This window comes from Vulpes vulpes, chromosome 13 (assembly GCF_048418805.1).
Source record: "Vulpes vulpes isolate BD-2025 chromosome 13, VulVul3, whole genome shotgun sequence".
Lineage (NCBI taxonomy): Eukaryota > Metazoa > Chordata > Mammalia > Carnivora > Canidae > Vulpes > Vulpes vulpes.
In genome coordinates this window covers 153,982,855-153,998,888 of record NC_132792.1, presented here as the reverse complement: position 1 = coordinate 153,998,888, position 16,034 = coordinate 153,982,855, and the positions used below count along the sequence as shown (strand labels likewise).

Genomic DNA, 16,034 nt, shown 5'->3' with positions numbered 1-16,034 from the left:
TTTCTTTCCTAGGTTCAGTTTTGCAATCAGTTATCTCTGACAATCCCCATGCTATTTTGTTAGCTTATCAATGGGTTTAAGATAATTTCTAATGTTTTAAATCCCGTTACCTTGGTTGCTTCTTAGTAATAAGTCCAAATCTTAGGCTGCCACTGTTGAAGTATAGAATTCCTAAGCACAATGTAGGCTCTCATCACATACCTATGAAAAATGAAATCGTTGAAAGAAAAGAAAGATACAATGATACAATACATGTAATACGTGTAAATGTAAATGTAAAATATTAAATCAAAGAAAAATATATACAGTTGACCTTGAACAACATGGGTTTGAAGTGTATAAGCCCACTTACATGTGACATTTTTTTACAGTACAGTACTAAAAATGTATTATCTCTTCCTTATGCTTTTCTTAACATTTTCTTTTCTTTAGCTTATTTTATTATAAAAATACAGTAAATAATGCATATAACATGCAAAATATGTATGAATTGACTATGTTATTGGTAGGGCTTCTGGTCACCACTAGGCTATTAGTAGTCATGTTTTGGGGGAGTCAAAAGTTATATGCGGATTTTCTACTATGTAGGGAGTCAACCCCTTAGCCTGCATTGTTCACAGTCAACTGTAATTTCAAATGTTATAAACTGTGAATAGTTAAAACCATTTCAAACTGTACAAGAAAAATTTCCCGTTGACAGCTACCATCAAGATTTTGAAAGGATCATTAAAGGCTCATAATCAGGAATTATGTAGAGCATTTCAAGAACAAAATTCCATATAAAAAGTTGCATAAAAGCTACATGGATGAGAAAGCTGAAGGTTGGCAAATTGAACACCAATAAAAAATAAATTTATTATTTTAAAAAAAATTGAAAATATTTTATTTGGAAATTTCATATGCATTCAATATACAAGGCCTTTCCCAATTCTTGTATTTTATTCTTATCATAACTATGTGATAGTTTTAATGTAATGAATTTTTTTATCACAGTTTTCTTTTTGTGCCCAGATACGAAAACAGTTGGAAGTATTGGGAAAGGGAGAAATCAAGACCCAAAGGAAACGTGCTAATTAATAAATGCAGAATTAGCTGATTTTATTATTGAGTAAAGCAAATATAATACAGGCCAGAATACATGCAGGTGCCCAACAAATGGCCACAGAGCTGGAGAGGACTTTCTGCTCTGTTTACATGAAAGTAAAGCCACTGTTGCTCTACACCATCCTAGTTTTTAGCTGTCTGCAGGAATTTATTTTGCATCAGTCATGACATGGACTGTACTCTGAGACTCCAGTCTTTCCTAATTCTTTATCAAGCTTGTTCTGATGTTCTGATCTTCATAATAGTTTTTAAAAAGGCTTTTAAATTTATTTATTCATGAGAGACACAGAGAGAGAGGCAGAGGGAGAAGCAGGCTCCCTGCAGGGAGCCCGATGCAGGACTGGATCCCAGGACCCCAGGATCATGACCTGAGCCAAAGGCAGATGCTCAACCACTGAGCCACCCAGGCGCCCGTGATCTTCATAATTCTTTATCAAAATCTCCTATGTTTGCCTCTGACAGTCTAACCAGTTCTTCTTATGAGTCATACCCTACAGCATTCTTTAGTGAGCTTAGGTTAAGCTCAGTTTCCGTACGGAAGCACTGTTCTAGGTAGCCGCACTGAGCCCAGCAGCACAGGAGAATAGCAGAACAGGCCTAACTCTGACTTTGAGGAACAAACTTCTCTAGAACATGCTGTTATTTCCATCCACGGTTTAGTGACTGCTGTGAACGCTGTCTGTTGTATAGTCTGCTGTATAAGCTGACGGAGGTGTCAGCAGCTGTCTGCTTCTGCTTTTAGGTTGTTTGGAAGATAGAATGCCTATGGGAGCCCAAATAGGAATGATACAGTGTAGGGGGAGCTGGAGCCTCAACTGTGCACAGCAGCAGCATCAAGCACGGAGCATTATTCCTGGAGAAAACTAGAAAGATTCCCACACTGGAGCTGGCAGACACAAAGATAGGGATTGGGAAAGGAAGCAGAAATCAGGCTGACCAATGAAAGGAGCCTCTGTGGATCATGATGCTGGTCATCCCCCTTCTCTGCCCCACCAAGTATCAGAGCCATGGGCAGATGCTGCCTTTGCCTTCCTATACAAGCAGGGCTGCACTGAGTGTGTACAGGGCCGCAAGCAATTTGTTTTTTGAGAATCCCCTGTCTATAAATGCAATGTGGCTTAAAATGAATTTTTAAATTCATGGTCCCATATGAAGTACAGTCATTTATTGATGAAAATTTAGAATAATAAGTAGAGGGAAGGTGCTTATGTATCTGTTTATTGTCTGATCAATTCATAGTGTCCAGTTGCCATCTCTATTGGTTTGGATCCTAGATCCCCCACATTTTCTTAGTGCTAAACATGCCCAATGTGCTACTCAGGGTAGTTTTATATCTTCTAGTGGCAGGAAAAGATGGCAACATTGTGACTACGCACAATGCTATAGTTCTTTAGAACCTATTTATATTGGTCTAGGTCTTCTTATTCCTGTGGTTCCCTAATACCATTTACTCCTTTTAATCACATCATTATTCGTTATGTTGATCATTCATTGCACCACCTGTGAACCCTGGAGCTTCCAATGCCATTCAAAGGTTGTTACTGTGCTTCATTACTGATAACACAAATGCAAGTGTTTTCCATTTTCCAGGCAGTGAGAACATAAATAATACTTCATTTTCTATATGTGTTGTTATTTTACCCCTTGGATTTTATGGTATGCAGTGTGTCTTAACCTATGATATGACTCTTTAGGTCATAATCATTGCATTCTTGGAATGGGACCTCTTTCAATGTGGACTGCACCTCCGCCTTCCATCAGCTCCATCAGCTGGGAGAACAGGCAAGGGGCCTGTAGATGGAGTGAAAAAGCAGCCCATTAATACAAAGATTACTCATTTCTCCCCAGCATAGCCTAATACTGACCAAGGACAGCATGGCATCTCCTCATGAGTTGGAAACAAGGGAAGGCATTGAAAGGAAGGGTCATTGGCTTTGTGGAGCAACAATCTGGAAAATTCTAGAGAGAGATAGAAATGTCATCACTGGAGATTTGCCTTCACATGGGCCAGCAGAGGGAGTGGGCGACTGTTCTGGGTGCCCCCAAGGGGGCACAGAAGATAAGAGCTACCACTCTCACCATCCTCAGGTGCCATATTCCAAAGGTGCCAAAGGTGGCACCACAATTGGAACAAATAGATGAAAGCTGTCACAGGGGCCTATGCACATATTTATCAGTCCTAGGGCAGGTGTCAATTGCTAGTCTAGAGCCCTAAACTAGAAGGATATAAATAATCTCTAGTAGATCTAATCCAAAAATAACACACAAGCACAGTTTCTTTGATGCAGTATTATAGAAACAAACACATAAAATATATTAGTTACCTACAAACTACACTAAAAACAATTGGGTCTTTGCTGATTCAGGAGGAGCTGCAGATGTAGTGGAGTCTCAATGGTCATTTCATTGTGGGAATGTTGAGTTATCACTTGCAAGGTGGCTGCTAGGGACTGACTTGTGTCCACTCCAAATTTCATATGTTGAAGCCCTAACTCCCCACTGTGATGAGTGTTTAGAGACTGGGCTTTGGGAGGCAATTAGGGTTAAGAGGTCACAGGAGAGGGCCCTCAGGATGGGATTGGTGCCCTTATAAGAAGAGACACCAGAAAGCTGGCCCCCTCTCTAGTCTCCCCCACCGACCACCACCATATGAATACGTAGTGAGACGGTGGCCAAGTGCAAGCCAGGAAGAGAGCCCTCACCAAAACCAACCATGCTGGCATTCTGATTTTAGGATTCCAGCTTCCAGAATGGTGAGAAAATTAATTTCTGTTGTGCAAACCACCCAGTCTATGGTATTTTGTTATGGTGGCTCCAGGTAATAACAATAGCTAAATGTAGCATTCACTATTTATTTTGTGTCTGTTTACAGAACACTTGGTAATTTTACTCCCATTATATTTTAAAGGGACATTTTATATATTAATTTTTAAACTGAAAAGTATATTTGAGATCTTTAGCAATGTGATTTTGTGCAATTTTTTTTAACCTTTTTGTTTCCTCATCTATAAATCTGACAGTAGAACCCTGTAGGATTTTTGTAAGAATGAAATCTGTCAATATTTGTAGGGTTCTTAGAGTAGTGCCTGGCACAATATGCTGTGTATTTATTACATTAAATATAAGTAAAAATAAAATGCATTTATAATCATATTTATATGTATATTATAGCTTTAAATGTTGTCTTTCTACTATAAAAACTAATTTAGGCCTACTGCCTTCCATGGTTGTTTTTCTTCTTTGGCCTTTTCATGACTATTAATTATTGGAGTGTTGCTGATTAATTTATTGTTTTCAATAGAAACACTGAGGCCTTTAAGCTGTAAGTTTTCCTTTTCTTCACCCAAAACCCCAAAAAGGATAGAAAGTATTTATACCAGTTCAGGAAAAACACTTTCATTTTTAATTTAGATTTTTCTACAGCTAATGTGTATGCATTCTATTTCCCCTCTCATCAAAGTGTACTCTTATCTTTAGCCAATGATGTTAGAACATTTAAATAAACCAGTATTTTTATTTGGAAGGCAACATTTTCTTTCAAGATTTTATTTATGTATTTGACAAATATAGAGTGAGAGAGCACAAGCAGGGAGAGCTATAGGCAGAGGGAGAAGCGGACTCCCCACTGAGCAGGGAACCCAATTCAGGGTTCGATCCCAGGACCCCACGATCATGACTTGAGCTAAAGGCAGATGGTTAACCAACTGAGCCACCCAGGCACCCCTGGAAGGCCACATTTTCAAATAGAAAAAAAACATGTTAAGGCTTTGTCCCCTGAATATTTATTTCTTTATCATATGTAAATAATGGTTGTCTTTACAAACACAGTGACTGCAAGATAGGTGCTTCTGTTTTCTTCAAAATACAGAGGTTTTTCTTGCTTTATTCTTTTTTTGCTTTAATTTCAGAAAAGGCACATTTAAAACATTAGGAATATTATCATGATTTCTTATGCTTTTTGAAGCCTTAGAGACTCTCCTCTGATTTATATATGCATTTAGTGGTCTTTTTGTACTAATATACCATCGCATCTGGAAAACATTATTCTCTTTCTACTAAGGCACATAAACTGTTCCAGGTCAACAACGTTCCCTCCTTGGGAACTGGGTTATATTCAGAATATATCAGGATTGTCTTCAATATGCCCATTCCACTTCTCAGGAGATACGCATACCCTGAAAACAAAGTGTTTCTAGAAGACTGGAGACCCCGTTTTGGACTCACAAATTTCACCTGGATTCCCCAGTCCCTGTTTTGTAAAAGTCATGGACTTTCATTCAGTGAAGAAAAAAAAAACAGATCATCATCAGTAGTGGAATTTCATCAAATGCTTGGGCAGCAAAGTAGGGGTTTTGACCATCCTTTTTGTTCAAAGAAAAGAAAAGAAATAGCAAACTATGAATGAACCAGGGCAGGGAGAGGCTGTTCAACTGAGGATGCCAATCACCTCCCTGAGTGAAGCTGGGGAACCAGGTGGGCGCACAGTGTATCTATCTCCCGGGGTGCGGGGAGCAGCAGCACTCCCTGCTGGACCCCTCACATTACAGAAACAGAACCTCCTTCTGCTGGACCCCAAGCTCTCCCTACAAAAGAAAGAAATCTATTTCCTGCCTTTAGCCAGACTACGGTTCTAACCAGTTTAATAGGTGAAGTATCAAACCCAAAATGGGGAATTAAGCAGTTTAATCATTTTTCTTTAAGTTCAAAGGCTTGCAGATGTCCTCGTGTCATTAAAACAAAACAAATATCTGAATCCTAATGGATCCATCCCCAGCGACAACCAACTGCTGGGACAGATGGCAGCAGACAGATGGGTCTTCACTCTGAGCCCCAGATGGTGGTGACTCTTACCTCTGTTAGCATGCACTCCACCTCACTTTAATCATTTAGTCCCCAGCGAGTTGTTAATTGAAAAGAGGCAAGGATTCTTGATTCTCTGTTTGAATAAGTAATCCAGCAAGACTGCAGATTTTACTTTTTCTTTTGAATAATGGGGAAAAAAGAAAATTTTAAAGCTCTTCCCTAAAAATAAGGCTCATAAGTATTTATTTATTTGGGGGCAGGGATCTTAGGCAGATTCCATGTCCAGCTTCATCCCACAATCTTGATCCCACAACCCTGAGATCGTGACCTGAGCTGAAATCAAGAGTCGGATGCTTAACTGACTGAACCACCCAGGGCCCCCTACTCAAAAGTATTTGTATCTTTGACAAAACAGATATATGAATTTAAATAAATTTAACCAAGGCTAATATTATTAAGGCAGCCAATCAGAAGCCCATACTTTTCATGTACTGTTACAAACTAGAGGATGACTTTTATAAAACATCATTCTGAAACTGCAAAAGAGATTGGGAGAAATACATTCCAAACAGGCAAGCATGCAGTTAAGCAGCCAGCCCAGGCTTTCCCCTACTGAAAGTCCCACTCAGAGAAAAAGATCTTTCTATGTTTAGGTAATTTATAATAGAACAGTATGCCACACTGCTCAGAGAAAACAGTTATTTACTGTAAGAAAAAAAATAAAATCAAGACAATGGAACTATTCATCATGGAAAATGTATTTTTTTAAAAAGCCCTGTGTTGTGTTTAGGTTTCAGGAAAACGAGGAATCACCTAGATTTATCATTGCTGAGGCCTCAGAAAGAGGAACAAGTGAAATTGCTTATCCTCACTGTCAGGAGTCCAGGAGTTTAGCTGATTTTGAGGCTTATTGTAATTCCATAATAGCCATCGTTTTATGTCTTAAATTATTTGAAATAAGGCTTATCAAATTGAAATTAAATTAATCATGAAAGGTACTAATACATATTTAAGAATAGATAAACCAAGATAGTGAAATGTATGAGCAGAGAAAGAGATCTAACATTATACAGAAACTTAATTTAGGATGAACTTGATACTTTAATTCACTAGAAAAATAATAGACTATTTTATAAAAATGAGGCCAGCATAAATGCATATTGTTCTGGAAGACAGAAAGATTGCTGCGTCCCATTATTTACATAAGTAAAATCCAGATAGATTAAGTATCTAGAATTTAAATATGTATATATTATTTTATTATCTTTATGTGAAAGTATATATATGCAATAAGAATTGAGAATAACAATTGAATAAACTTGAACAATACCAGAAAACCAAAAATTCTAAAGAAAAATACTTGATCACCTTCAAAATTATATATGGCATAAATCACTATAAATGTAAGCCAGAATATATTTGCAGCCAGTATAATAGACAACAAACTAATATCTGATATAAAATGAATTCTACAATTACAAAGATAAACATTCAAATAAGAAATTGGATAAAGCAGCAAAAACACAATTATAGGGGGAAAATTGCATATACCTAATAAAAATATAAAAAGTTCAATATCACAGGTATTCAAAGATATGCAGGTAAAAATTATAAATTTTCAGTGATCAGGTAGGCAAAATTCTAAGCATTCAGTGTTAAAAAGATTTTAGTAAAGCAAACTTACACATCAGGGATTAAAGTGGCTGTTTCAACAATTGGACAGTAATCTGACAGTATATGATTACATTTAAATATATATACAGGGATCCCTGGGTGGCGCAGCGGTTTGGCGCCTGCCTTTGGCCCAGGGCGCGATCCTGGAGACCCGGGATCGAATCCCACGTCGGGCTCCTGGTGCATGGAGCCTGCTTCTCCCTCTGCCTGTGTCTCTGCCTCTCTCTCTCTTTCTCTCTGTGACTATCATAAATAAATAAATAAAAAGAAAGGGTTTAAAAAAATAAAAAAAAAATAAATATATATAATGTTTAACCTGGGAATCTCATTTTTATTATCTATATCCTATAAATAGGTGAATATATATTAATTTATTAAAATTTATACATACACATATAACCACATAATAATGTACATAAAAACATTTTCATTGTAGACGATAACTAGAGAAATAATAAAGGAAGATGTTTCTAGTTTGAAGATAGTCTTGAATCGAGTAAAAAGTTACAGAATTTTAGGCAGAACTGATAAAGCAAATGCATCCATCAAAGGCTTATTCTGAAAGAGAATCTTTAAATTCCATGACAGAAAGTACTGCTAGATAATAGCTTTTATTAGATCTTTTACTATTATTAAATAGAAACTAGATTCTAAAAAAAAAAAGAAAACTAGATTCTAGACATGGTCCTAATAACCTTACACATGCAGTTTTACTATATTCTGTTTTCATAACTGACCATCTTCTGTTGTTCAGTCCCAGAGATTTGAGGTATTAATACGGCATCTGAAAATTACCTGGAACATTTACATGTCAGGCTTTTATATTAATGAAATACTAAAAATATAAACAAGTATATAAAACTGTCAAAAAATGATCACATTGTATTACTTATATGTCCCTTTCTCTATGCAATTAGTGCAGGGTGAGGTGATTTTTTCCCCCCTTCTTTTAAACAGGCAAGTGAGCTTTGATCTCTTATAGTTATGTCTCCATCTAGTGGTAGAAAAATATTTCAAGTACTTGTTTAATAAATAAGGCCATGGTCGCACTGGGAAACTTCTGAAGCGTTGAATAAATAGGAATTACTGTGGCTGCTGTTGGGTAAATGTCATCAGGGTCCCCACAGTTTATCTTGTTATGTAGGGAGGAAATATTTTTTGCTGACTAAAAATTTTATTTAAATTTTACTTTATTCAAATTAGTGGTGTCAAGTCTTTAAAATATTAACAAGATCCTTTTGTATAAAGTCTAAAATTCTCATATAAAAATATATATTAAAGATGTTAGTGGTGTAGCCACACTGGAAAACAGTGGAAGTTCCTTAATAAGTTGGATATAGAGCTACCCTATGACCCAGCAATTGCACTACTAGGGATTTACCCCAAAGCTACAAATGTGGTGACCCAGATATCCTTCCAGAGATGAATGGATAAAGAAGATATGGTAAAAAAAAAAAAAAAAAAAAGAAGATATGGTACATGCATACAATGGAATATTACTCAGCCATCAAAAAATGAAATCTTGTCATTTGCAATGACATGGATGGAACACAGGGTATTATGCTTAAGTGAAATAAGTCAATCAGAGAAAGACAATTATCACATGATCTCATGTGGAATTTAAGAAATAAAACAGGATCATAAAGGAAGGAAGGGAAAAATAAAACAAGATGAAACCAAAGAAGGATACAAACTATAAGAGACTCTTAACTTTAGGAAGCAAACTGAGTGTTGCTGGGAGGGGGGGTGTGGAGGGATGGGGTAAGTGGATGATGGGCATTCAAGAGGCCACATAATGTCATGAGCGCTGGGTGTTATATAAGACTAATGAATCACTGACCTCTACCTCTGAAAGCAGTAATATACTCTGTTAATTAATTGAAAAATTTTTGCTTATTTGAATGTGAAAAAAATAAAGATGCTAGTGGTTCTTATTTATGTGATGGAGTCAGCTAGCTATCTGGTCATTTTCTCAGGTTGGCCTCTGGCTAAATTTTAAGAGCCGATATTATTCACACTTACATATGGCCCTCAAACTTTTTTTTTACAAAGATTTATTTACTGATGAGAGTGAAAGCATACACAAGCAGGGGGAGGGGAGAGAGAGAATCTCTGGCAGACTCCCCGCTGAGCAGAGCCTGACTCGAGGCCAGATCTCATGACCCTGAGATCATCACCTGAGCTGAAATCGAGTTGGACAACTAACCGACTGAACCACCCAGGCATCCCTGCCCTCAGACTTTCTTAAAAATAAAATGGTTTCAGGTATGAAATGTAGATAACTTTGTAATGATTCTCCTTCATTTACTAAGTGAATCTTTTTGAGCCTTCCATTTTTTTAAATCTGTAACAGTACCAACATTTGAAAAACCTTCAGTACTTCCCACATTTGTACACATGGTCTCACTCAACACTTTCCACAACTTTGCCAGGAGGATAGAAAAGGTATTTATGCCTCTGTCTTCTGATGAAGGAAATGTGGTGTAAAGATATCTTAATTAATCCAATCTCAATAAACAAGTAAATGTCAGAGATGGAAATATGCCATAGATTTCCTGATTCCAAATTTAGTGCCTTTTATAAGACCTTCCATTACTTGCAATTATGATAATGAAGTCAGCTAATATTTGTACAAATGCTTAAATCCAGTAGGAATATAAGTCACTGTAATTTTTTTTTTGCATTTTTAAAATTTAAATTCAATTTTCCAACATACAGTGCAACACCCAGTGCTCATCCCATCAAGTACCCTCCTCAGTACCCAATACCCAGTCACTCCATCCCCTCCCCTTCTGCAACTCTTTGTTTATTTCCCAGAGTTAGGAGTCTCTCGTGGTTTGTCTCCCTCTCTAATTTTTCCCACTCAGTTCCCCTCCTTTCCCTTATAATCCCTTTCACTATTTCTTATATTCCACCTATGAGTGAAACCATATGATGAATTCACTGTAAAATTACATAATAAAGAGAACAACGAGGTTTCTGAATATGAGAAGGTTATGAGGAGATAAAATAGAAAAATACTCCATAAAAGTCTATACATCAAGTTGAATTGAGCTGACCATCAAAAAATGTCCAGAAATTTAAGAGGCTTTACAAAAATACATATACAAATATATATATTTTCTATCTTCCTGCACGTTTTCTACAGCACCTTCTTAAAATACCATTGGGTCAATTATTGCTAAGTTAAGATTTCTGCCATAGATTCAAAGAATGACAAGAAGAAGATGCTACTTAGTCCAAGGAACATTTGTTTAGCAAAAAGAAAGAAACAGGCTAAGCATGTTTATTGGTTGGCTGTCTTTATAAGGCACCGTGTGAACGGAGTGTGCACATGGGGGCTGGAGGCTAACTCTGAAGACAACCAATTCCGGTTCTTCCCTAAAAAGTTCTTATTTCTACTGCTCCTATGCTTCCCTTTTCCCTGTCAATTTATTCCCATCAAAGGAACTGTGACCTGGATAAAACAATGAGACAACAGGAAGGGAGGCAAGATCAAGCTGAGTCAGATCCTTCTGTGTTCCCACCAAGGTTCCCCTGAACAAGGGGCTCCAAGCCCACCTGGAGGCCCACCGTGCTTTGTAGGACCCTAGAAACCACCATACGTACCATGTGTAGAAAAGAACATTCTGAACATCTGCTATGTGGAAGAGCAACTGAATCATAGCCTCGATTTCTCTTAACTTTTACCACCTGCCCTCCCACCTCACGCACTCCTCCCAACAGTAACGAGAAAGATAACCCAAAGATTTCGTCTCAAACTTTGTCTTCCTTCTCAGGAAGTATTGAACACAGAAGGGGACTGGGATTACTTGTGGTTCTAATAATCCAAACAGATATACTCAAAAAAAAAATTGGAGATTGTTACTTTAGAATAAAAATTAAAATAAAATAAAAATAAAGTCTGAAATTGAGTATGGAAACTTCGACGTTCTTCCTTCCTATCACAGATAATAAGTAGCCCATATCTATTTTCCTGCCAGTGGAAAGGTTCCATTACCGCTGAACAAGTCACTTCCCCACCTAAAGTCAGTACTTCCTTAATTGTCTTTCACAGGTAAGCCAGCTCTGAGTGTGCCCTCCAGCCCAGAAAGGCTTTGGGGTTGTATCAGAAAAAAGCATGAGACTGAGTGTCAGGACATCAGATTGCAGTCCCAGCTGTCATTGAGTGGTATGATTGCATGTCTTTAGGACTTCAAGGCTCTTTCCTGCAAATTAAGTGAGTTAAACTGAAGACTAGCAAAGGTTTCTCCTAGCATGGGTGAGCGGACTCTGCAGTCTAGTCAAGAGCTGGAAATTAATTCCTAGCCTTTGCTTCAAAAGTCCCTGGTACTGGAATGAGTCAGCTCTCTGGGCAATCCCTACAGATGAGTAAAAGTAAGTGGACCAAGTTGGTATATGTTCTTCTGAGAAGGGATCCCTCCTTCCCTATGGGTTGAACATTCTGTCCGCAGAGTTAATGTTTTGTCTTACAAGCGCCAAAAGGATAAACTCAACTTGATGGATGTCTTTATCTGCCTCTGGAGAATCCCTATTATCATTGCTGGCTTTCCTCTTTCTTAATAAACTTTAATCTAAGTTTTTAAATGTCATGGAAGTCACAGATATTTGGGTGTTTTTAGCTTTTTCCAATATATAGCCTGAGGTTTTTTTTTCGTTATGGGCTCTTCTAGAAGCCCTCTCTGAAGGAGGAGTTGCCCACAGGATGGAGCACTGTCCTCAGTTTGGCAATAGGGCCCATGAAGCCTGTTTTGCTCAGTGCTGAGACCACTTTGCTCTTAAACCTGTCCTCACACCTCGCTTCTGCCCCTCCAGGGATCCTGGATCCTTCTAGAGAGAGGTTTTCCCCCAAAATCTGGATGCAGGAAGCAGGCACCCAAATAAATTATTTCCCAGCTGTGCTCCTCAAGTGTTTCCCATTAGTGTCATGCCCCTCCATCTCTCTGCACCCCCGTCCTTGGAAAAGCCTTTTGAAAGAATATCCAGAGTCCTAAGTTTTCCAAAAGATTCATTTCTTTGCAGAAGCAACAAGATATTCCTCCTTCTTCGGGAAGTCTGGGGCAATCCAGTTGCGTAAATTTCCAACTAAGGGTCTCTTAGGGATTTTCTTAAAATGAGGAGAAATGGGGTGCATCCAACTATTTCCAGAGTCTCTGGCTGGAGGGTCAACCAGAGGCCTCTCTAGTCCCCAGACAATCAGCTCTCTGGGAGGCACCACCTCTTGGGGAGCTCCAAGCAGCAAGTATGAGGGGGTTTCAGAGCTCCCTTCTTACAGATGGGGCCCCTGCCACATCTCGCTCTGCTCTGGCTCCAGATCCAGAGGATGTCCCTGAGTGGTCCAGTAATAGACTCCAAGAGAGCACCACCACCCACTCCTCCCTGGCCCCCACCCTCATTGGAAGGTTTTGTTTCTTTACGCTGTTTGCTAGACATTTATGAAGTTTTCTCTGCATCTTCGTGTGTCTAAATTACTTCATGATAACCAATAGGATTTAAAAGGAGTGGTTCCACTTTGTCACTTCCTGTTTTAGCCAATTGAAGCATTACCTCTCTGAGGAGGTATTATCTTTTTATTGAGCTTTTTTCTAATGCTGTATTTTCTTTTCTTTTTTAAGATTTTATTTATTTATTCAAGACACAGAGAGAGGGGCAGAGACAAGGGCAGACGGAGAGGGAGAGGGAGAGAAGCAGGCTCCATGCAGGGAGCCCGACACGGGACCTGATCCCAGGTCTCCAGGATCACACCCCAAGCCGAAGGTGGCGCCAAACTGCTGGGCCACCGGGGCTACCCAATGCTGTATTTTCTTAGCAGATTAATAGAGAAAATAAAAAACAGCTACTGGTTGAGGGATCGTGTGCCTACCCAGCAGTTATCTTCAGTCCAATAAAAAGGGTTTCATCTTAAAGAAATTGAACTTGATAAATACAAGTTCTTGGGATGCTTGGGTGGCTCAGCAGTTGAACATCTCCCTTTGGCTCAGGTCATGATCCCGGAGTCCTATGATCAAGTCCCGTATGGGGCTCCCTGCATGGAGCCTGCTTCTTCCTCTGCCTGTGTCTCTGTCTCTCTCTCTTTCTCTGTGTCTCTCATGAACAAATAAATAAAATCTTTAAAAATAAATAAATACATACACACATACATACATACAAGTTCTTAATAAAGTTTAAGAAATTTTCTTTCTGTTCTTTTCAACAGATACCTATTCAGCCCTGTGTTAGGCTGGTGTTGCTTCAGGAGTCCTGGAGCATAGAAGCTACAATAACATGCTCCATGCCACGAAAGCACCTTATAGTCAAACTAGGAGATGAGAAATTCACCACTAGCATCTAAAATTCTCTTTGGAATCAAGCAGAAGATAAATAACACATTCATTACAAGCGAAAGAGCGTGATTCCAGAAACTGTATGACTCGAGAGGCCGTATGATGGAGTCCTCAATACCACACATCCTTCAAGCCAATATGGTGGACAGGACTGACTTTTGAAGCTTCTCATCCCATGCAAAAGGCTTAGAAAAACTGGATCCAATAAACCAAAATCACATTTTTAAAACAGACAGTTGAGCTTGAAATTGAGAATGGGAAATCCCCAGGTAGAAGAACAAATAGAATATTCAAAACCAGTGCAGTGAGCAAGAGCTAAACCCAATGACCTATGGAGGTGCCAGAATGAAGTAAATCCCTATGGGTACCATGGTTTTAACACATACGAAGCTCTAGACTTGAGTCCAAAGTTTCAGACAAACATTGCCACCAAGAAATGGGCCCTTTGGTAAATCTGAGAGCCAGTCCCTAAAATGGAAACTAGACTACCCTGCTCACTAAGCCAGTGAGGCAGCAAAGGAGCAAGAGGGTAGAGAAAAAAGAAATAGGAAGCCTGCCCCTGAACTTTGATCGATGTGTTGTATGAATTTGCATTATCCTGTCTATGTGGAAAACCCCAAACGATAAATTCTTATAAAAACTGAAACCTCTGGGGCCTTGGCAGACACAGTCAAATGTGACCTTGCCCCACAGAGAAAATCTCCACACATCAGCGCACTTGATCCCTGTGGAACTAGCTCCCACTGAAGAAGCATTCCTAGTAAAAATGTGTATCCCACAAGAGGAGACAAGGAAGTAGGAAAGAGGGAGAGTGCAGGGAATTAGATAAATCACATCCAAAGAAATACAGATAATAGAAAAATATGAGCGTGCCTTAAATTAAAGATGTTTACATGTTCAAAGGGAATCAAGAGTGGAAACCATAATGTAAGAACAAGACGTAATGAAAAGGATCAGATATGTTTTGTTTTGTTTTGTTTTGTTTTTTAAAAGAAATTCTAAAAATTAAAAGCACAGTATTTCACACTTCCAGATCTGGCCAGACCAGGCAACTCCACTAGTACCAGACCTGCCCTGATGCCACAAACAGGTAAATTGGATCCAATATAGACAGCAATTTTCGGACATTAGATAACTCCCGAGAGAAAAGGGGCTCTGGCTCCCATGTGGACACATGTTTTGTGTCACGACAGGAGGAGGGAAAACCCAGGCAAAACACAGTGGGGTCGAAGTCTTTAAGAGCTGGGGATCCGTGCTCAGGGAGTCTGAAGCCATGGGAGTTTCAGGCAGAGTACCAGAGTGGAGAGAGCTATGCACGGAAAGAAATCCAGGCATCCCCGAAGGGATTGAGACCCTGTCCAGGAAGCAGCCCTGGACCATGATCTTTGTGAGAAGGGAAAAGACAAGGTGAGCTTTCCCACGGCAGCAGCTCGCTGTGTGGCCATGGTCACCAAGCTCCCGTGCAGGGAGCCAGCAGCCTCGCCGAGTTGACAGGCAGAGACTGGAGTGTGGCAGGTGCAACGTGGCCAGAATTGCCGGGCTGAGCATCAGGGAGAAGACAAGCTGCGCAGAAATCAACAGAGGGATGCTCTCGAGTCTTTGGCTGGGGACCAGCTACACACCTACGAGAAATCACCCGAAGCCAGAGAAACAGGCACCAACAGGACAAAGGCAGAAAATTCCTGAGGCTCAGCAAACTAGGAACAGTCTGTGCTCTCACTGGCAAGGGTAGAAAGACCTCAACACATAGGGCATCAAGCAGAAACCCAAGAGGCTGTTGCCTCATCACGAAGGCTAACTTAACTCTAAAGACTGTTCTGAAGCCACTTAATAAAACTTAAGAATACGAAAACACAAATTAAGTGTTTTTTAAAGGATTTTTTTTATTGTGGTAAAATAACCATAACATAAAATTTACCATTTTAATCACATTGAAGTATACAATCCAGCGGCATGAAATACATGCACCATATTGTGCAACCAACACCACTACCCATTTCCAGAACTTTTTCACCATCTCAAACTGAAACCCTATGCTCATTAAACAAGACCTCCCTATCCTCCCCTCCCTCCAGCCCTTGGTAACCTCTCTTCTACTTTCCATCTCTATAAAGCTGCCTACTGTGGGGA

The 16,034-nt window shown here is 39.2% G+C and overlaps 1 protein-coding gene across 2 annotated transcripts in view; it reads left to right on the top strand.

Annotated features, from left to right (window-relative positions):
* Window positions 1–15,762, top strand: part of CD55 (CD55 molecule (Cromer blood group)) — a 46,125-nt gene extending 30,363 nt beyond the window's left edge. For both annotated transcript variants that reach the window (XM_072733383.1, XM_072733384.1), the window contains one exon: window positions 13,778–15,762. In XM_072733383.1, the coding sequence (XP_072589484.1) occupies window positions 13,778–13,800 (23 nt within the window). In that variant the 3' untranslated portion in view covers window positions 13,801–15,762. The remainder of the gene's footprint in view (window positions 1–13,777) is intronic.
* Window positions 15,763–16,034: the final 272 nt, after the last annotated feature.